General features: G+C 43.6%; 1 protein-coding gene across 4 annotated transcripts in view; it reads left to right on the top strand.

Moving 5' to 3' along the window:
• Positions 1–21,851, top strand: part of MFSD8 (major facilitator superfamily domain containing 8) — a 112,175-nt gene that overhangs the window by 25,043 nt on the left and 65,281 nt on the right. For all 4 annotated transcript variants that reach the window (XM_029590732.1, XM_029590476.1, XM_029590646.1 and 1 more), the window contains exons 3-5: positions 2,699–2,742; positions 6,598–6,838; positions 17,659–17,772. In XM_029590732.1, the coding sequence (XP_029446592.1) occupies positions 2,699–2,742; positions 6,598–6,838; positions 17,659–17,772 (399 nt within the window). The remainder of the gene's footprint in view (positions 1–2,698; positions 2,743–6,597; positions 6,839–17,658; positions 17,773–21,851) is intronic.

Here is a 21,851-nt window from a genome sequence, read left to right as displayed (position 1 = left end):
TAACTATTCTTATTTTATCAAAGTTTCCCTTTTGAAAGTTTAGCACAAGAGCCGTGGATTTGCTTACTGTCCCTCTTCCAGTCATTAATTCAAATCTGATCATATTATGATCACTATTGCCAAGCAGCCCCACCACCGTTACCTCTCTCACCAAGTCCTATTCTCCACTGAGAATTAGATCTAAAGTTGATTGGATGATTCTTTCAGGAGCTGCCGTCATTTGATGATGACTCTCTATTGTTTAATATCAGCTCCTGAAATAATCTTTCCAAGTTTTGATTCTGTCATAGTGATTTTTTTCACTTGCGGTCAGGAAGGGGCTAAGAAAATATTCTCCAAGTATTCTTAGCATACAGAAATCTATGTATCAGTTTAAGATAGATGTAATTAGAAGAACCAAAGGATAGAGGGTAAAATTGTTTGTCTGGTTTTATTTTAAAATAAAAGAAGCATTGTCCTCGATGGCAAGCAGATGCAATGAGCCACATGTTTGGGTCCACGTCTCGGCAAATTCTTCAGGAGCTCTCTTATTAGACTTCTTAGTATGCATGAGTGTTGCTACATCTGCTGTTCCGGTTTTGGTGTTTTTCCATCATCCTGTAGAACATGTAGTAGCCCAATATGTATTTTTAGGGCTGTTTTTTTGGTGGGGGCATCAAACATTCTTCTATTATTAGGTGAGGATTTGCTTTAATGAGGGAATTCTAATGGTATTTGGATCCAACGTATAGTTTTGTTAAATAGAGTTCAGTGAAAATCACATACAAATCGATGCAATACAGTGCGCTGGCCACAGTGCTGAGCTCAACGCGCGTTCTAGACACGCGCTCTATAACTCCCGATGCAAAATGGGGGTTACCATGTCCAAAACGCGTGTCCAATCGATTGCATAGGTAATAGCACTTATCACATATAATTCATGTTGATGAGGCTATTACCTATTTTCCCCTGATTTAAAAAAATAAATTAAAAAAATGTATGCGCACATTTTAACCTGCAAAAATTAACGCCTGTCCAGAATAGGCATTAATTCTTGAGGAGCCCAAAAAAATTACAGAAAAGCAGAAAATACTGCTTTTCGGTTCCTTTTTTCGGTTCCTCTGACTTAATATCGTTGCGGTAAGTCGGGGGAACTGAAATAGAATTAAAAAAAAAAAAAAGTATGCTGGCGGTCAAGTTAGGAACAGGGATGCTCAATTTCATGAACGTCCATTTTTGTAACCTGTGCACAGCCACAGGTTAGGAAAATGGATGTTCGTTAATTGAGCGTCCCTTTTTCTAACCCGACCGCCATCTCTCCAGGGCACCTGCTGCCGATGAGGCACTAGGGGTGCCCAATTTCTCCATGTGCCTCCTTTTTACCATAGCACTTAATTTACATATTAAATTGGGCTCCCAGGAGAGGTGGATTGGCGCGCTTTAAAGGAGCGGACGCTGGATCACGAGCATTCGTTTAACACGCGTCGATATTGCATCGGCCTGATACGGTTTAATGCTACTGCCAATGAGAAATAAGATTGCAACCGTGTGCTTGTAACCTGGATTGGCCACTGTTGGAAACAGGATGCTGGGCTTGATGGACCCTTGGTCTGACCCAGTATGGCATGTTCTTATGTTCTTATGCTCCATAGAATACACACAATTCCCAAAGTCGTCCTTTACCATTGTGTGTGTGTGTGTGTGTGTTTATTCAATCACCAGGCCTTTCTTCTTTTCTCTCATCCCACACCTCCTAATTCTCACTCCTTTCTCCCCATTCCTGCTTCCCCCTCAGGCTCCTCCCCACCAAATCTCAAATTATTGCTAGGTGAGTTCAGCCTGTCAGGTGTTAATTGGGACATTCTGGCTGTGGATGTGTTTTAGAGGCAGGGAGAACCGTTCTGTCCATTGGTAATGGGACTCAAACGGGAGGGCGCTGGTGCTTACCGAGGGGGACACTGTTTCTGGAGTCGTACTGAACGATCGATCGTCTGGGATTCAGTGGTCACTAGGTTGTGTGTCAGAATTAGAGCACAGGCGAGGTCCCAGACTTCAGGAAGACCAAGCGGGGGGAGCACCTCAAGCAGTCGTCAGCTGGATGGGAAATTCTAGGCAAGTAACCTTTCGGTTAGAAAGGTAAATAAAGGTGAGAGGAAAAAGAGGCTGATGACGTTTTCTAAAGGAGTAATTGAAAAGGTAAGGGATAAAAGGTTAGCATTCATAAACTACAAGAGATCTCAGAAAGAGGCAACAAAATCTGGAAGAGTTAAGAGAAGCTGGGAAAATAGGAGAGCCAAGATGGAAATGGAAGAAAAAAGAGTAAATATGGGAAATCGGAGGCTGTGGGGGGAGAGAAGACGTGTGGGTTTTTTTGTTTTTTTTAAAGGCATGTTGGTGGTAATAAGTGCAAAAGTGGCATTGTGAGACTCTGGAGAAGGGCTCAATAAACTATTCCAGATTTCATCTTGTAAAAATGAATTTCAGAAAATGCACGGTGTCTTTAGTTAGTGCACTGAATCCTTCCCTTTTGACCAGACAGACCAAGATTTGGAGTTTCTTTTTTACAAGACAATAGTGAGGGTTTTGCAAATATTTCTCAAAGTCTATCAGCTCTTTGATATCAAGGAACGTTTATTTTGAGGAAGGCATGCAATTAATTATGGGTTAAGGTAAAGTAAATTGGAGCAGATGACATCATTGGCAATTATTATTTCCACAGGTTTTTCCATTGTTATTACTTCGATATGGCCATATCTTCAAAAGGTTTGTGAACTTTGCGATTTTTTACTTACTATTTTATTAGATAAGCTCTTAGAAATGTGAAGTTTATATCCCAGAGGTCGGGATGCTTTATATCTGTTTAATTATATTTTATAAATAAGATGGAAAAATAATGTGCAAGCATCGCAAAATATTTGTCATAGCGACTCACCTCGATGCACGCACACTCGGCGATGCTGAGCCCCATCCTTTCTTCCCTCACTGATGCCAGGAAGCCCCTCCCTCCCTCCCCTTTAATTGATGCGGAGGGCTCTGCTCCCTCCCTGCTGCTGCTCGGATCTCACATAGGGTGAGGCTCTTAAGCTGTTGGTTTGCAGTCCAGCTTTATTTACTTTTCATCAGTATTCTGCAACCTGTTCAACTGTTTTATATCACTTACTTAGACATTTTGAGTATGCAAATAAAAAAGATAAAAGAATAAGGATTTTGGATTCCCTGTGTCGATGATTACAGTAATATTATTTGTCAGAGACAAAAGTATATCTCAGAATCATTGACATTGTCTCGACAGCACTTCCCAGTGATCAAATGATCTGTAACATTTTTTGGGGGGTTGGCACCCTTTTTTGACAGAACCTCAAGCACCCACATGTATCTCAGTGGCAGGTTTATTTATAGCAGGGGAGGGCAAACGTTTTTATGCTGGGGCCACATTACAAGTTACCGAGCGCAATGAGGGCCAGAGGGTGGGCACACACAAACTTCCTTTCTCTCTCTTATACACATATGTTAATTCACTCACACTCATGCACCCTTCTACCCTCTCTTCTTCTCACTCCCCTCTTCTACTTCCCTCCCTTTTCCCTTCCCTCTCATTCATCTTCAGTCATTCACCCTCCTTCCCTCTGTCACTCAATCCCCTCACACTCTTCCCTTCCCTCTGTCACTCACCCTCCTCTCTTCCACTATTACTTTTCTCTCTCAAGTCACTCACCTTTTAGGCACTTCCTCCTGCAACCCACAGGGCAACTCTCATCTGCTGGAAGAAAGATGGAACTGCTGGACTCCAGAGCAGAGCTTCCCAAACTTTTAGCCAATGTGACCCCCCCTCTCACCTTCCACATCCAATCCTTCTCCCACTGATCCAACCCTCAACCCTTCCTGTATCTGATCCCTCCCTTCAAACAGCCCCATCCAAACATCCCCTTGTCTAGGATCAGCAGCAACATTTTCCTTTGGGCCTCAGGCGATAAGTAGATGACAGCTAGTGGGAAGAGAGGGCAGGCTGATGACAAGGGCAACATTTTTCTCAGTGATGGGAGAGGATAGAGAACAAGTGACAACCCTCACAGACCCATGCACACTCTGCCCATCTTCCCCAATGGCTGGTCCAATGCCTGATGATCTGCAACTGGCAGCGACATTAGTAATCAAATTCAACACAGGATCTTTGAGCCAGTAAAAGTTCACAGGCCCTGCAGTGGCCCCAGTCCCTCCTCATACGTGGCTTCCTGTTAACGTGGGACCATTGCAGGACCTGAGAGTGCATGCTAGCTCAAAGATCCCATGCTGATTTCCACTTCTTCTGCTGCTGGTGATGTCTGGAGAGGACTGCCCTTTGAGGTATTTGTGACCTCGGCTGGAGGTTTTGTGACCCCATTTGGGGTCCCAACCCACAGTTTGGGAAGGGAGGGCGATGCGGGCAATGCTGCAGGCTGTAGCAGACAGCAAGCAGTGGCAGCTAGTTCAGATAACTGTGCAGTTACATGTGGTAGCAGCCCAGCGCTAGGTTCACGTGGCCGGAGGCCTGATCTAGGAGCAGGTCCCAGTCTTTCTCTCTTTCACGAGCACACACACAAGTCGGCTCCCTCTCATTCTATTTCACAGGCACCCAAACACATAAGCAGATTTCTAATTCCTCTCTTCTCTCTCACAGGCACACACTCAGGAAGGCTCCCTCTCCCTTTCCTTCACTGGTGCACTTGCAAGCTCCCAATCTCTATCTTTCACAGGCACATACACAAGCATGCTTTCAAACATACAATTGTACATCTGCTCATCCTTCAGCCCTGCTGGCCTGGGTTAAAGCGGCAGCCGACCATATGATTTCTCTTCTTTGGGGGGTGCGCTGCTGGCCTGGGCTCCAGCAGGTACCATTGCTGCGTCTCTTTTCTTATCTTTTGGCCCCGATGGCCTGGGTTCTGGTGGGTGACACTGCTGCGTCTCTTCTCTCTAGCAGGGGGTGGGAACCCCACCAGTGCCGACGAACAGGGGGGGCGGGGTCTCCTTGCTGGCGGAGGGTGGGAACCCTGCCAATGCGTTGACAAATGGGACCTTTCCTTGCTGGGAATCCTGCTAGTGCAGCATTAAAGTGCGATGATGTTACGATCTCCCTGCTCAAGCATCAAGTGTCATCAAGGGCGATAACTTGGCCTTTGATGATGACGGCGGGTAGGCAGCTTGGAGCATTGGCGGGCCGCACATAATGGAGATAGGTGCGCTGGATTAAAAACCTTTAAGGACCAGATTTGACCCGCGGGCCATAGTTTGCCCACCACTGATTTATAGTCTGCCCAGGGCAGCCTTCTGAGCACTGATAAAGCAGTAAAAATAAATGTGTGGATGCCAGAATCAGAAGAGAGGTGCTGTCCAGTGCTGCTGAGCAGGGCACCCTCTGCATGCTGCTCCTGATTCTTCCCTGTGAACTCGTCTGTCAGGCTTGCATGCACAGTCCTCGGTTTTGTACAATGTGCACCTTATTCCTTCATTCTAAAGTAATTGTTTATTGACACAATAGCTGCAATTCTTCATTTTTTCATCCTTTCTTTAAAAAAAATGACTCATTTTTTGTTTCATTATATTTTTCATTCTTCATTTTTCCATTTCATTTCTTTTTCTTTCTCTTCTTTCTTCTTCATTCTTCTCTCTACTGCACATTCTTCATGGCTGCTGTATCTTGCCAGTCTCCAGCATCTTCTCTATCTTCAGCTCTCCTCCTCCTGGCTCTCCTTTTCACCTTTCTTTTCTCCCACCTTTCTTCCTGTTTCTTAATTTTCATCCCTGTTTTGGTCTCCATCCCTCCTTCACTTCTCTTCCCGATTCCTTCTCTGTCTCTCACTCCCATATCCCCTTCCGTTCTGTACTCCACCACACACAAACACTGCCCTCTCCATCCTTATCCCACTGCCAGGGCTCTGTACTGGAGAGAGTGGCAGAGTGAATTACAGTCCCTATGGCTGCCCCTCCTCTGCCTCTTATTTCTAACCAGAAAGTGCAGTGGGTCTGGCCTGCAGCCTTATTGTTCAAGGCAGGAGTTGGGATGGTGTTCAGTCCTGCATATTAAAAGGAGGTTGGATGAAGACAGATAAACTGTTAGTTCCCTTTTCTATAACAGGCAAGTGAGATTAGATTTTGTAGGTTTTCCTGAAATGCTTACGATTTATGGTGACTGCTATCAATAGTAACAGTCATGCTTATTTACTGGCAATATCGAATATGCTTTAAAGACCAACTGAAAATGACAATACCATGGTGATTGTACTATTGCACTTAACATGCAGACACAAAAAAGGGTTGAATTAGCACATTTATAAATCGGTCATCTTTTAAAAAAAAAATCTATCGAAAGTGGAGAGTATAATAAAACACATTCACTTACCTAATGCCTGGATTGGAAATGACTGGCAGCAAGCAAGAAGTGAAAGCCCTTGAGGCCCCGGATATAGCTATAGTTTTTGGTGAGGAACCTTTTTTTATACTGGACGTACACTATTCAAAGAGCCCTTCGTTTTTGCAGTTGTAATTGATGTTCGGATGGAACGGTATGTTGATATAATTCTGTCAGGGATCTGGTGTGTTGTGGTTCTCTTCCTAAAGCTTTCTGCTTCTTTCCTGCAGATTGATCAGACAGCAGATGCAAGTTTCCTAGGCTGGGTTATTGCTTCGTACAGCCTTGGCCAGATGATAGCCGCACCATTGTTCGGCTTGTGGTCTAACCACAGGCCCAGAAGAGAACCTCTTGCTGTCTCCATTGCCATTTCCGTCGCAGCCAGCTGTCTTTACTCTTATATCCATGTGCCAGCTTCTCACAACAAATATTACATGCTCCTTGCCCGGACATTTGTTGGATTTGGAGCAGGTAAAGTTAGGGGATATTCAATTAAGCAAACTACAACTGCTACTTACTACTATTTATTTCTCTATCACTATTAGACATATGCAGCACTGTACACAAAAACAAATAAGAAAATTTCTTCTTCATAGATCTTGCAATCTAATCAAGGCAAACATAGAAGCAAAGGAGACTTTGCGAATTTCATCTATTAAAAAAATGGTTAAAAATGAATATGGATCTGGCATGTGTACAGCTTCCTGAGCCTGAGTTTGTATCATCTCGGCCAAATCTGTCAGGAAACGTCTCCTGTCCCTCCATTTCTCTCATTCCCAAAGCCCAACAAGCCAAAATGTAGGCCACAGATCCTCGTTTCTTGGATTGATGCAGTCTCTGGTTACCATGAATCTAATGTCTTGAGGAGTCCTTGTCAGAGGAGTATTGTTCCACAGAGGAATACTTACTGACTGGCTCCACCACTGGCTGTAAAGACTTCACCCGAAGACTCTTCTTTCCTGATTCTGTTGATAAAATTATATCAAATACAAGCAATTTATTTTAAAATTTCATAAATAAATCCATATCAAATAAAACAAAGTAGACATAAAGTCCCATAATGAGTATTTTAAAAGGATAAAGCGCCAAAGATGTTTAAAAAAAAAAAATCAAATAATGACAAAATGACATTCAAAATGCAATCTTAAAAGAAAATTCAACCACAGCAAAAATAAAGATGTCCCTTCCCTCCTTCCCTTCAGAATTTTTCTTTTACCAGTAGAAGCTAATATGGTTCATGAAGCTAAGGGGAAACTGATGGGCTGCTTCAACATGGAAGCTACCACAAGCATAGAAGCATGATGGTAGAAAAAGACCACATGGCCCATCTAGTCTGCCCATCCATCCAATTTATATAGCCCTTACAGTTCTCATCGCTATTTATCCCATGCTTTCTTGAATTCAGATAATGTTTTTGTCTTCACCACCTCTACTGAGAAGCTAGTCCATGCATCCACTACCCTCTCTGTAAAGAAATATTTCCTAAGATTTTTATTTTTTATTTATTTATATTCTGCTTTTCGGCTCCTGAGTCTACCCCCCTCACCCTCATCCCATGAACCCTTGTTCGAATCTAGAGCCTCCTTTCCATTGAAAGAGGCTCACTTCCTGTGCAAGAAAACCTTGGAGATATTTAAATGTATCTATCATATCGCCACTATCTTGCCTTTTCTCTATGGTGTACATGTTTAGATCTTTAAGGCTATTCCCATGTGCTTTAGACTGAAGATCACTGATCATTTTAGTAGTCACCCTCTGGACCAACTCCAGCTGGTTTAAATCCTTTCGAAGGTGCAGTTTCCAGAATTGTACGCAATATTCTAAATGAGGTCTCACCAGAGACCTATACAGGGACAATATCACACACAGGCAACGGAAGGCATCTGCCCTTTCCAAAAAGCTATAGAAGAATCTGCCCATTTGGTGCAGAGTGCAGTCATGTGACCCACTTGTGTAACTGGTGAACAACTGACTGCAGAGAGCATCTGTTACAAGTGGAAGAGTGGCCTAGTACTTAGAGCAATGAGTTGAGAGCCAGAGAAGTCAGGGTTCAAATCCTGTCCTCATGGCCTTGGACAATTCACTTCACCTGCCATTTTTTCAGATTTCCAACTTAGATTCTAAACCTGCTAAGGCAGGGACCATGCTCCGGGCAAGTTATCTGAATTTGTAACTTACCTGGAGCATGGGTTTAGGAAGGCAAGTAACTGAATCTTTAAAAAAAAAAAAAAAAAGTCAGCAACTTCACTTTAACATTTTCTTGCAATATTTTCTTCCTCTTTTGTTTGCTTTAGCTTTGTGTTTTTTAGAGATGTGAATCGGAACTGGAATCGGTTCGGTTCCGGTTCCGATTCAAATCTTATAATTTTTATCGTCCGGCCTGATTTTTTTTTTGTTTATCAGCTGCGCCCGATCCGATAAACAAAAAACCCACCCTGACCCTTTAAAACTGACCCCTTAGCCTCCCCCACCCCCCCCCCCCCCCCCCCCCCCCCAAAAAAAACGTTTTAAAATTACCTGGTGGTCCAGTGGGGGCGCGGGGAGCAATCTCCCACTCTCGGGCTGTCGGCTGCGCTAATAAAAATGGCGCCGATGGCCCTTTGCCCTTACCATGTGACAGGGTACCCGTGCCATTGGCCGGCCCCTGTCACATGGTAGGAGCACTGGATGGCCGGCGGCATCTTTAAAAATGGCGCGGGCCACGACCGAGAGCGGGAGATCGCTCCTGGCGCCCCCACTGGACCACCAGGTAATTTTAAAACATTTTTGGGGGGGTCGGGAGGGTGGGGGAGGCTAAGGGGTCAGTTTTAAAGGGTCGGGGTGGGTTTTTTTTTTTTATCAGGCCATCGGCGCCATTTTTATTAGTGGCAGCCAACGGCCCGAGAGCGGGCGATCGGTCCCGGGGCTTCCACTGGACCACCAGGTGATTTTAAAACGTTTTGGGGGGGTTTGGGAGGGTGAGGGAAGGTAAGGGATTAGTTTTAAAGGATTGGGGTGGGTTTAGGGGTTGTTTTGGTGTGCCGGTTTTCCCGCCCCCACCCCCCCAAATAACTCCCGTTAGTGGAAACAAACCCGATTAACGATTTTTCACGATAAATCAGGGGAATTTCTATTGTATCGCACTCTTTAACGATTTTTGACGATTTAAAAAATATCGGACGATATTTTAAATCGTCAAAAAACTATTCACATCCCTAGTGTTTTTATCATTCTCAGAGGACAAGCAGGATGGTAGTCCTCACACATGGGTGACATTGAATGGAGCCCGGCATGAAAAACTTATGTGAAAGTTTTGAGAACTTTGACTAGGCCTCATTGAGCATGCTCAGCATGCATTATACCACCAATCCACGTGGGGTCCCCTTCAGTCTCTTCTTTTCCGTGGAGCCTGTCATTTCACAGTCGGGTGAGAGTCTCAGTTTTTCTAACTTTTGACCTACTTGTCCTGTTTGTTTGTTTTTTGTTTTTTTAAACTTCGTTTTCACAAGCAATTTCTTCGCTGCCTTGCGCGGTCGACATGGGGTACCCCTCCGTTTAGAAATCTAGATAGGGTTTTCGATGCGTTCAGTGCCCGCCAGCTGTTGATGGCTGCCGCCATCAATTTCGACATCACGTCCCTTTTATTTCATGACATGTCCATCTCGGGATTTAAGCGATGCCACTGGTGCACGAGGACCATGTCTATCACGGATTCCCATGATAGATGTGTCCTCTGCCTTGGGGCATTGCATGATGTCTGGGGTTGCATCAGGTGCACCCGGATGACTTTGAAGGGCCGTAAGATCTGGCTCGATAAGATGGCGCGTCTCTTCAGGCTGAAGAAGACCGAGCCATTGGCATTGAGGGACCTTAGAGCCGCACCGATGGACACTGAGCCATCATCATTGATAGGGCCATCTGTTTCGTCAACGTCATCAGCTGGAAGGGATGCTGGAGACCAACCATCGTCGGGCTCCTCGTCATTGATCCCGGTACCAGGGAAGGACCATGTCAATCATCGAGGGAGGCCAGAGGAGCATCGGTATCAGTTCCTGTCAGTGTATGGTGCTGGGCACGGGGATGCACCAGCTTCGGCTGTGATGCCTCCAAAGCGACTCCACGGCGAGGAGAGTCAGTCCTCCTTTGATGCCAGGCATACGTTACAGACTCCATCGGTCATAATGCCAGCCACTGATCCTCTTCTTGGTTCCAAAGAGGATCTGGTCACACTTCCTCTGTCTCCACTTGTCTTGACATCAGCAGTGTTCGAGAAGGAACTGGAGAAGCGTGTGCAGGGTGATGCGGGGCATCGGAGCTGCAGCACAGATGACACTGTTGCTCCTCAAGCCACTGCTAGAATCTCTACACACACTCATTGGCATGTTACCGACCCAGCTGGGATGGCATCGATGCCCTGTGTGGCACTACCATCTCCCCCTGCCAGTCTGGTCTTTGCCAGTTCCTTGGAGGAAGCAGCTCCCCTCAGACTGGCAAAGGCATGAGGCCTCTGGCCACATGTCCAGTTCCATTGGTGCCTGCGCAGCTGGACGAAGGCCAGGTGCCCAGGGCACCACCCCCAGTTGATGGCAGTGGGGATGAAAGTACCTATGACCCCTGGGGGCATTCCATCAGAAGCATCATCAGTGGCCTCTGATGATGCTTCTGATGGAATGCCCTCAGATCTCCTCCAGAGGAGTGAAGGAAGTTCCCGTCAGAGGACCTATCCTTCGCAGGATTTGTCAGGTTAATGGCTGAAGCCATACCCTTTCAGTTGATGACTGAAGAGGAAACCAGGCACAAAATGCTCAATATCCTCCAGTTCGTGGAGCCTCCCAAGGTGATTGTGGCAGACTTGTTGAGGTTGTGGGAAACACCCCTCACAGTGCCTCCCATGAATAAGAAGGCGGATGAAGTCTATCTCATCCAGAAGGCTCTCAGATTCGACAAGCATTGGCTACCCCACCAATTGGTGTAGTCGAATCCTCTCTCAAGAAAGCCAAGCATTCTCGGACCCATTCCTCTGTGCCCCCAGAGAAGGATCACAGTGCGATGGATGTTCTTGGGAGGAAGGTGTTCCAAAGGCTATGCTTATTGTTCACATAGCTGCCTACCAGCTCTGTATGAGCCAGTATATGCGGGTCTTCCGAAAGCAGGTGCAGGATGTTGCTAAGCAACTGCCTTAGCAGCAGCAAGACACATTCCTGTTGCTGGTGCATAAGGGCATGGAGTGTGGAAAACGAGGTCCACTCAAACTACAATGTGTTTGAAACTGTATTGAGGGTCTCTGCAGCAGGAATGGTGCCTGCAGAATTGCAAGGCTGCGGGCCTCGGATCTCAGGCCAGAGGTGCAGGAGCAACTCACTTTCGTGCTGTGCACTGGAGAGAATCTCTTCGGAGATAAAGTTAAGGACACAATGGCCCCAATCCGGGACCACCATGCAACCTTTCATCAGCTCTCCACCAGTACTCCGGACCAATATCGCCAACCTCATTTGAGGTTGGCGAGATTGGGGCCAAGGAAGTCTTCCTTCCGCCCGAGAAGCTACCATCATCCAGTCTCTTGCTCCCTTCAACAACACCAGTGCTCTCGCGGCCAACCCAGACAGCAAAGAGCCCGAAGCTCCAGCCAGCACCTCAGTCATTTATTTATTTATTTATTTATTTATTTAAGCGTTTTTATATACCGAAGTTTAGCTAGATGCCTTCACTCCGGTTTACATTTGGAACAACGCAATACATGTAAAGAAACCATAGAAATGCAATACTGTAAACTGGCGGTGACGGGAGTTATATATGATGATATAGTATAAAACGAGATCAAACAAGGTAAAATAGAATGATTAACTATAACAATATAACCTGAGAACTGGTTGTTCAACGATTAGTATACAACAGAAGGTAATATGTTGTGGTATTGATCAGGACAGTGGGTGAGAATGGGTTCAGGTTAGCATATATTCTAGGGGTATATTGGGTATATCGCTATATGGTTTAGATGACCGTAAAGGTATGCATTGTAGATATGTCTGAGAGTATTAAGTGTCCGTGAGGATATGGGTGTTGATTGAGACGGGTAGATTAACCAATCCCGTCTTTGAAGGCTTGTCTGAATAGCCAGGTCTTACATCTTCTTTTTTGAATGTTTTGATGTTATTTTGTAATCTTAGTTGATCAGGTAGTGAGTTCCAGAGGTGGGGACCTGCGATGGAGATGGCTCTGTTTCTTACTGTAGTGTGTTTTGCGGTTGACATTGTTGGGATGTTGAGTTTTAATTTGTTTGTTGATCTTGTTGTGTTGAGGGACATGCATCTGAATTATGTTATGTAGGTCTATGTTTTCCCTGTTGTGAACTGCATTTTTTATTATGGTCAAGAGTTTTATATTCGATTCTTCTGTTCACAGGTAACCAGTGTAAACCTTTTAGGATTGGGGTAATGTGGTCTGATCTTTTGTGTCCTGTTAGTATTCTGGCTGCTGCGTTCTGGAGTAGTTGGAGTGGTCGGATTGTAGATTTGGGTAATCCTATCATAAGCGAGTTGCAGTAGTCAAAGCTGGTGAATATGAGTGATTGAAGAATGGTTCGGAATTCGGGTTGGTATAGAAGGGGTTTTAGGTGCTTGAGTATTAAAAGCTTGTGGAAGCCTTCTCTGATTTTCATTGATATGTGTTTTTTGAAGTTAAATTCAGGGTCTAACCATTTATTTATTTATTTATTTAGGATTTTTATATACCGGCAATCATGAAGACATATCTTGCTGGTTTACATAGAACAGGAGTGCATTATATACAAAAACTAGAACTGTGGTGACGGAAGGTACAGTTACATTTAACAAGGGAAGCCGAACTTGGAGAAGGAAGAGAAAGGAGAGAAGAGAAATAGTTAAACAATATACAAATTAAATATAGTGTACAAACTAATATACAAAATAGATGTTAAATACAAGAGAATGGTGTTTTTGGAGTCATTGGATTGTGTCATTGGGTTGTGTCCGGAAAAGCTTGCTTGAATAACCAAGTCTTGAGTTTTTTCCTAAAAGTTAGGAGGCAGGGCTCCTGTCTGAGGTCTGTGGGAATGGAATTCCACAGAAGAGGGCCAGCTGTGGAGGTGGCGCGATCTCTTGTGGTAATGTGTCTGGTCATTTTCGCTGGGGGAACTTGGAGGGAGCCTCTATAATCCAAGGTCTTTCACGTTGTCGCTTAGTTTGATGTGTGAGTTGTCTATTTGTATTGTGTGTTTCATGTTGATTCCGGATTGTTTTTTCTCGAGTAGTATACACTCCGTTTTTTCCATGTTAAGACATAGCTTCAAGTGGTTTAGCATATTTCTTATTGTGTTGAGGTATGTAGCTGAAGTTTTCATTGCGTTTTCGATGGTGTCAGTTACGGGTATGATTAATTGTATGTTGTCGGCATACATGTAGTATATTATGCCGAGGCTTGTGAGAAGTTGGCAGAGGGGCGTTAAATATATATTGAACAATGTGGCTGACAGTGCTGATCCTTGGGGTACTCCGGTTTCAGGGGGAATGGGATCAGAGCAGTGGTTGTTAATGTTTACTTTGAAGTATCAGTCATTTCCAGGGATGTGGTTTTGACTGGATTGTAGGGAGCAAAGCCCAGTCACCTGGCAATGGAGCTGCTGGTCAGGGGAAGGCTGCAGTTCTTTGCGAACCAGTGGCCCAGTGTAACTTCAGACTAGTGGGTTCTGTCCATCATCCACCATAGGTACTGATTGTGAACCTATTGGATGCCTCGCCAAATTGCCCCTGAGCCCATTTTGGGGCCCAGTTGCACATCAGGATTACTACTAACAGAGCTCTCCTCCCTCTTAATGGCCAGAGTGGTCAAATCCATTCTACCAGAGCAAAAAGGGCGGGGATTTTATTCCCAGTGCTTCCTGATAACAAAGAAAACAAAAGGATTCTGTCCCCTCCTAGACCTAAGGGCCTTGAGCAAATTCATCAAAAAAGAAAAGTTCAAGATTGTTTCCCTGGGCACCTTGATCCCCTTTTTGCAAAAATAGTACTTGCTATGCTCCCTCGATCTGAAGGACACGTACACTTGCATCGAGATCTTCCCAACTCAACGGACGTATCTCCAGTTTGTGGTGGGAAAGCGGCACTTCCAGAATTGCGTTCTATTGTTTGGCCTCGTGTCAGCCCCATGTTTTTTACGAAATGCCTGACCGTGGTGGCGGTGCACCTTTGCAGACTATTAGTTCATGTTTTCCCATATCTGTCCGATTGGCTAGTCAAGAACACCTCTCAGGTGGGGGCCAACAGGTCCATGCACTCGACTATCTGGGGGTTGAAGATACTAGGGTTCATCGTCAATTACCTCAAGTTCCATCTTAGCCCGTCACCTCAATTGAACTTTATTGGTTTCCTGCTAGAGATGGCTGAGGCTAAGACCTTCCTGCCTCAACAAAGGGCCATCAACCTGATGACCATCACGGCAGAGATTCAACAGAGTCAGCAGGTGTCAACTTGGCACATGTTGAGGATGTTGGGCCACATGGTGATGACAGTTCATGTCACACCCTTGGAACATTTATACATGAGAAAGGTCCAATGGACCCTGAGGCTGCAGTTGTGCCAGACCATACAGAACCTTCCAGGATCGCATCCGAGTCACCTCGCTTCTCTGGGACTCTTTGTCCTATTGACGTGTAATTTCAAATCTGGAAAGAGGGATCTTCTTTCAAAGTCCTCCTACCCAAATTGTCCTAACCACGGCTCTGTCCACCTTGGATTGGGGAGCTCATGTGGATGAGCTCAGCACTCAGGGTCTTTGGTCCGCCCAGGAACGTCACTATCAAATCAATTTCTTGGAGCTCCAGGTGATCAGGTATACTCTATGGGCTTTCAGAGATTGGCTGTCTAACAAAATTGATCTGATCCAAACCGACAACCAAATGGCAATATGGTATGTCAGCAAGCAGGGAGGTACAGGATCGTATGTCCTGTGCCAGGAAAGTGGTTCGGATGTGGTCATGGGCCCTGTCCCACGGGTTGGTGCTCAGGGCTACAGACCTGGCCGGAAAGGAGAATGTGATAGCCAACAGACTGAGTTGTGCCTTCAGACCCATGAATGGTCTCTGGACCAAGGGGTCGCGAATCGGATCTTCCACCTGTGGGGACCTCCAGTTGTGGATCTCTTCGCAGCACCTTGGAACTGGAAGGGTCCTCACTTCTGCTCCCTGTACAGGACATGTGGCAAACCAGCCTCAATGTCCTCACCCAGCATTGGGGTGAGGGTCTTTGCTACGAGAATCCTACAGCTCCAGTGGTAACAAAGACTCTCAAGAAGCTTTGCATGGACAAAGGGACCATATTCCTCATAGCCCCTTATTGGCCGAAACAAGTCTGGTTTCCACTCCTGCGGGAGTTGTCCATTTGGAAATCAATCAGTCTGGGGACTTCCCCAGATCTCACCACACAGGATAGAGACAGGTTGCAATATCCCAACCTCCAGGCCCTGTCGCTTAGAGCCTGGATGTTGAGAGATTAATATTGCAACCGCTTGATCCCTCAGAAGATGTTTTGGGACCTGGTGGCTTTGAGAGAGCCTTCCACTATAAAGTCCTGTGGACTGAGGTGAGAAGAATTTCTGTGTGATGTGAGCAGAAGGCCCTAGATCCTGTCTCCTGCTCCACACAAAAACTGCTTGATTACCTTCTACATGTATTGGAAGCTGGCTTTAAGACTAACTCCATTAGAGTTCATCTGAGTGCAATTGGCGCATACCACCACAGTGTAGATGGTACACCCATCTCTGAACAGCCTATAGTTGTATGTTTCATGTGAGGTCTGCTTCAGTTGAAGCCTCCCCTAAGGCCTCTCGCTGTGTCTTGGGACCTCAGTGTGGGGTTATGTCAGCTGATGAAAGCTCTCTTTGAGCTGCTGCTCTCCTGTGACCTGCAGTACCAGACCTGGAAGATCATGTTTTTGGTAGCAGTCATTTCAGCTCACAGGATCAGCAAGCTCCAAGCCTTAGTAATTTATTCACCTTACATTAACTTTTTCAATGACAAGGTGGTCTTACGTACGCACCCTAAGTTCCTGCCTAAGGTAGTTGATGGACTTCCATCTTAACCAGTCCATTGCCCTGCCAACATTCTCTCTCAGGCCCCATTCGCACCAAGGCAAACAAGACCTGTACAGTTTGGACTGCAAAAGAGCCTAAGCCTTCTCTTTGAAGCGGACAGAAATCCATAGACAGTCCACCCAATTTTTTGTTTCTTTTTATAGGAATAAGCTAGGCATTGCCATTGTCAAGCAAGTGCTTTCCAGTTGGCTGGCAGACTGCATCTCCTTCTGTTATACTCAGGTGGGACTGCTTCTTGGGAGCCATGTCAAGTCTCACTCTGTTTGAGCCATGGTAGCGTCGGTGGCCCACTTGCAAGCAGTTCTTATGGAGGAGATCTGCAGAGCTGTGACATGGAGTTCTCTCCACACATTTACATCTCGTTATTGTTTGGATAGGGATGGCCGACGCAATAGTAGGTTTGGCCAGTCTGACCTTCAGAACTTGTTTGAGATATAGAACCAAAATCTGTTCCTGCCTAGGGCCCATTGTTTGTGTTCAGGCTACCCCCCGGTTACCAACAAACCCTGTTTTTGTGCCCATTGGCATCTAGTTTAGGTGTTTTCTCTGTCCCCTTTTTTGTTGGGGGGGCACCCTGTAGCTAGAGATTCACCCATGTATGAGGACTACCATCCTGCTTGTCCTCGGAGAAAGCAGAGTTGCTTACCTGTAACAGGTTTCTCCGAGAACACAGGATAGTCCTCATGAAACCTGCTTGCCCCTCGCGGAGTTGGGGTTTCCACTACATGGATTTCTTCTTTTTTATTTTTATCCTTCAATTCTATATTATAAGACTGAAGGGGACCTCGCGTGGATGCATGGTATAATGCATGCTGAGCATGCTCAGTGAGGCTCTGTCAAAGTTCTAGACACTTTGACATAATTTTTCAGTGCCGGACTCCATCTGATGATGTCACTCGTGTGAGGACTCATATCCTGCTGTCCTCAGAGAATACCTATTACAAGTAAGCAACTCTGCTGTCTTTCTTTCTATAAATTGTATAATGATGTAAAGAGGCTGACTAAGTTCTTGATAAAATGCAGAAACTGGATGAGCCGTCTTGGAACTTCAGATTGTGGTTAGGTGATTTCCTTTTCTGTAAATGTGTCTTCGTAACTGTCTTTTAGTAGTCAGGATGAAGTTCGTTGAATTTTCTGTGATTGGAGAAAATATACTGTGGAGTCCTAAAACATTTATTTTTGTTTTGTTTTAAAATTTCTTTCAGGAAATGTAGCAGTCGTTCGATCCTATGTAGCTGGTGCAACTTCTCTGTTAGAAAGAACCAGTGTTATGGCCAACATCAGTGCTTTTCAAGCTCTAGGTTTCATCCTGGGACCAGGTACAATTTGTGCAGCATTTGTAGGTTTTGTTAAGTACCAGTCTGGCCCAGTCTAATTGTTCAGGATCAATGTGGATCCCCCCATCTCCGGGAGAAACACTGAACAGAAATGACTCAGATCTCTTCTGTGGTAGCATGCAATGATTCTTTATTTGAGAAACTGAAATAGAAAAATAATAAACATTATGAATACAGTTATATGATTCGGTACATAGAGATTGTGCTGATGTGACTAGATACTATTTATTTCAAATATTTCTATCCCACCTGTCTATTATTCTAGGCAGGTTACAATAAAAAATAAATCTCTCAAATTACTTTTTAAAGAGGAATGTTAGCCATGTATATGTTAAACAGATAGACAGATTGGCTAAACTTCCCAAGCGTGTACAATAAATTTAATCACCGTGTATTACGGAATGTTTTCTCATTTAATGGGCCACATATGTGGGCATTGATATCAATGCATATTAGCAGACTCTTAATGCCAGTAATATAATCATAGTACCAAAATGATTTTTTTGCTGCTTGTTAATTCACCGTCCATTTGTGATCAACAGTTCAAACGAGCCATTTCTCCATTTATAATCAATAATTCAAATGAGCAGTTTCTCATATTTGACAGTAGATCAGTAACATATTATGGTAAATGTTACTTAGCTGAATTGTGCAAAGAAACGCTTGTTATCAGGGTCAGGAGGCTAAAAGATGTGCAAGCCCAACACGGACCGTGTTTCGGCGTCTGCCTTCTTCAAGGGGCCGAATTCATCTACAAAAGGTAAAATAAACATAATGATCAAAATGTTTAATGCAATAAAAAATAAGTCAAACGATGTGATACTGACGTGTTGAGGTAACAGTGGCATTTTTTTCCAGCTAGTAATGCGTTTCCTCTACCGCAGGCGACGCACCAGCTAAGTAACATTTACCATATGTTACTAATCTACTGTCAAATATGAGAAATTGCTCGTTTGAATTGTTGATTATAAATGGAGAAATGGCTCATTTGAACTGTTGATCATAAATGGACGGTGAATTCACAAGCAGCAAAAAAAATCATTTTGGTCCTATGATTATATTACTGGCATTAAGAGTCTCTGCTAATATGCATTGATACCTATGCCCACATATGAGGCCCATTAAATGAGAAAAAATTCCATAATACACGGTGATTAAATTTATTGTACACGCTTGGGACGTTTAGCCAATCTGTCTATCTGTTTTACAATAAAAAATATACATAATCACATAAAATAAACAATCAACCAACATAAATCAAACTTAAAACATGACAAAACTAGAAACCATCATGTAATTAGCTGTGCTGAGCAAATTGAATACCAGGTCTATCACTGTCTGTAAGTCTTTTCATACAAAAAGCCTTTAATCTTTTTCTGAAAGTTTTTTATCCAGGTCTCTGCCCTCAAACCCTCAGAGTTCAGAGAGCTGGGCCAGCGACAGCATAAAGTTGTTCCCTTGTTTTATAAGGTCCAATATAATGAAAAGAAAGAACTTCCAGGAAATTTCATCCTTGTGAGCAGAAGTGATGAATAGGAACATAGTGTCAAGGCCAAAGTGATACAAGATGGCACCGATCCATGTAAAGCCTTAGAAACCATTAATATTACCTTAAATTTACAATGCCACATAACTGGAAGCTAATGCAATGACTGTAACATGGGGGATATATCCACAATCAGACTGCTGCATTCTGAACCACTTGAATGTTATGAATTTTATTGTATGTTATTTATTGAATTGTTTTGGGGTTTTTTTAAATGATGTTTGTGTATTTGTAAACTGCCTAATAGAATATGTTTGGTTTGGGCAGTCTATAAAACTTTTAATAACATAAATAATAAATAAAATAATTGTCACTGGAAGACCTAAATAGACAGCATTACAGTAATCAATGCCACCGATTACAAATTTTGAATGATCAAATGAAAATGGTCAATCTGTAATAAAGGCTGAAGATTACTTGGCATTTTCTGTTTAAAAAATGCCTTCTGGGTGATTTACTTAGTGTGAGAAATTAACAGCTTGGTATCAAAAATGATACCCAAGTTATAATCTCCATCTTTTTAATGTCTAATTCCAGTTTATTTCTCAGAAGCTATTGCCCTATAACATCAATAAATGTCCCACCTGTTGTAAAGTCTTCTTTATTGATGTCAAAATAGGTAGAGAGAACTGTGTCATCTGCATATTTTATAGCCCAAATTTAGATCGGCCAGAAGCCTACAAGTGAGGCATACACAATGTTGGTTATCTGCTACAGAGACACACTGTGCATGATGGTTGAGATGAGAATGAAACCAGGCTGTAGGAAATGACAACAATACATATCTAGAGTAATTATTATATTGGAACCTCCAACTGTATCATGCACAGAATTTATGAATTAATTACTCAGACTAGGGACTCGTTCAGATTGTCTAACATTAAAGGTTTTATTGAGTTTTTATCAGTTAAAATATAATTGATATAACAATCATTTAGGTGATATAGAAAGCTAGAGGTACTGATATCCTGATATTATTCACATTACCCTATTTTTACATTTATTATTATGTTTATATTTTACTTAATATTATGTTACCAATTGTTCCTTGTAAACGTTATCCTATATTATTTAATCACCCCGTTCCATGTAAACCGATGTGATGTGTAAACGGATATCGGTATATAAAAGCTTTAAATAAATAGAGGCAGTTTCACAGCTTTTCAACTGCAAGTTTGCACAGATTTAATTCAGAGCAATCGCAATTATCTATCTCAAACTAAAAATAACTTCAGACCTCTTAATTAAAAGTTAGTTTTCCTAGCATTTAGACAGATTGACTCAGGACTAAGAGCAGCACGTACCAGAAGATTTACTTATTTGTTTTTATATACCAACATTCGATCGAGATATCACATCGGTAAACTGTTAGGTCAAATAAGACATACGCTTCATATTTCATACAAAATAACTTAATAACAGTGTTAATGCCATGGTGTAACTATACATTAACAGAAATCCCTTAATGGCTTCATGAAGCCAATGTCTTGGTGCAGCCCATGAGGTTTTTTAATCTAACAGATGAATATATTTCAGTTCCCATGTCTTTCATTACTGCATGTTTCTAAAACTGCCTGCCTACATGCAGCCACACCACCAACACAACTGTAGGTCAGCGCGTCTCCCACTTATCTGGGTTAGTCCTTAAAGATAGCAATCTGATCCAAACAGTCAACAAGACCTGTCTATTTAATATGGAGAACCTCAGATTTCAACAAAGCATCTTAAATCCTGGTATTAACATGAGTGACACTATTTTGGGCTTGGGGTCAGGGCGGCTAAGGCAACGTTATTACAATTGATGTTTAGTCAGCTGCTGAAGCAAAGAGAAAATTGAATTTTTTGGTTAATTGTAATACAATCTGCTAAGATACTTGGGTATTTAGCTCAGATTCACAGTGATATCAGGAATTTGAAAATTCTCTCGCTTGCTGCTGGAGAGTTGACTTTATTTATTTAACACTTTTATATACCGAAGTTCGTATGGAACATCTCATCGGTTTACATAAAATGGATAGAGAGGAGGAAAGGAAGGGAAGAAATAAAGTTACATAATAACAAATAACTGATTCAAATCCATAATTAATGAGTAGAAATTAAAGGATAGGGGGGACAGAAAAGGCACAAGGGAGGAGGAACAATAGAGAGGCAGGTAAATGGAAAAGGGGTAGACTTTGATTGCTGACAAGAAGTGTGAGGCCCAGGAATCCATGCCCAGTTGAGAGGAAGAAGTAGCTGGCACAGCTTGCCATGGGAAACACCCCTGCGGCAATTTAGAACAGGAAGTATCACAGCAAAATCACCCATAGAGAGCAACCTTTCCCCACCCCGTGTGGCAGAGCTGGCTGTGGTAGAGAGAAACCCCCCGACTAGGGCCTGGGAGGTGGGTAGAAGCATTTTGAAAGATGCATCCTTGGCTTCAGTCGGGTGTTGGGAGGAAGTAGGAGTGCTGCAGAGAGGGGAGAGAACGAGCTGCAGCAGGAGTGGGAGACTAGAGGATGAGAGGGAGGAAGTG

The sequence above is a fragment of the Rhinatrema bivittatum genome, chromosome 1, assembly GCF_901001135.1.
Source record: "Rhinatrema bivittatum chromosome 1, aRhiBiv1.1, whole genome shotgun sequence".
NCBI lineage: Eukaryota > Metazoa > Chordata > Amphibia > Gymnophiona > Rhinatrematidae > Rhinatrema > Rhinatrema bivittatum.
This window is presented reverse-complemented; position numbering and strand designations above follow the sequence as displayed.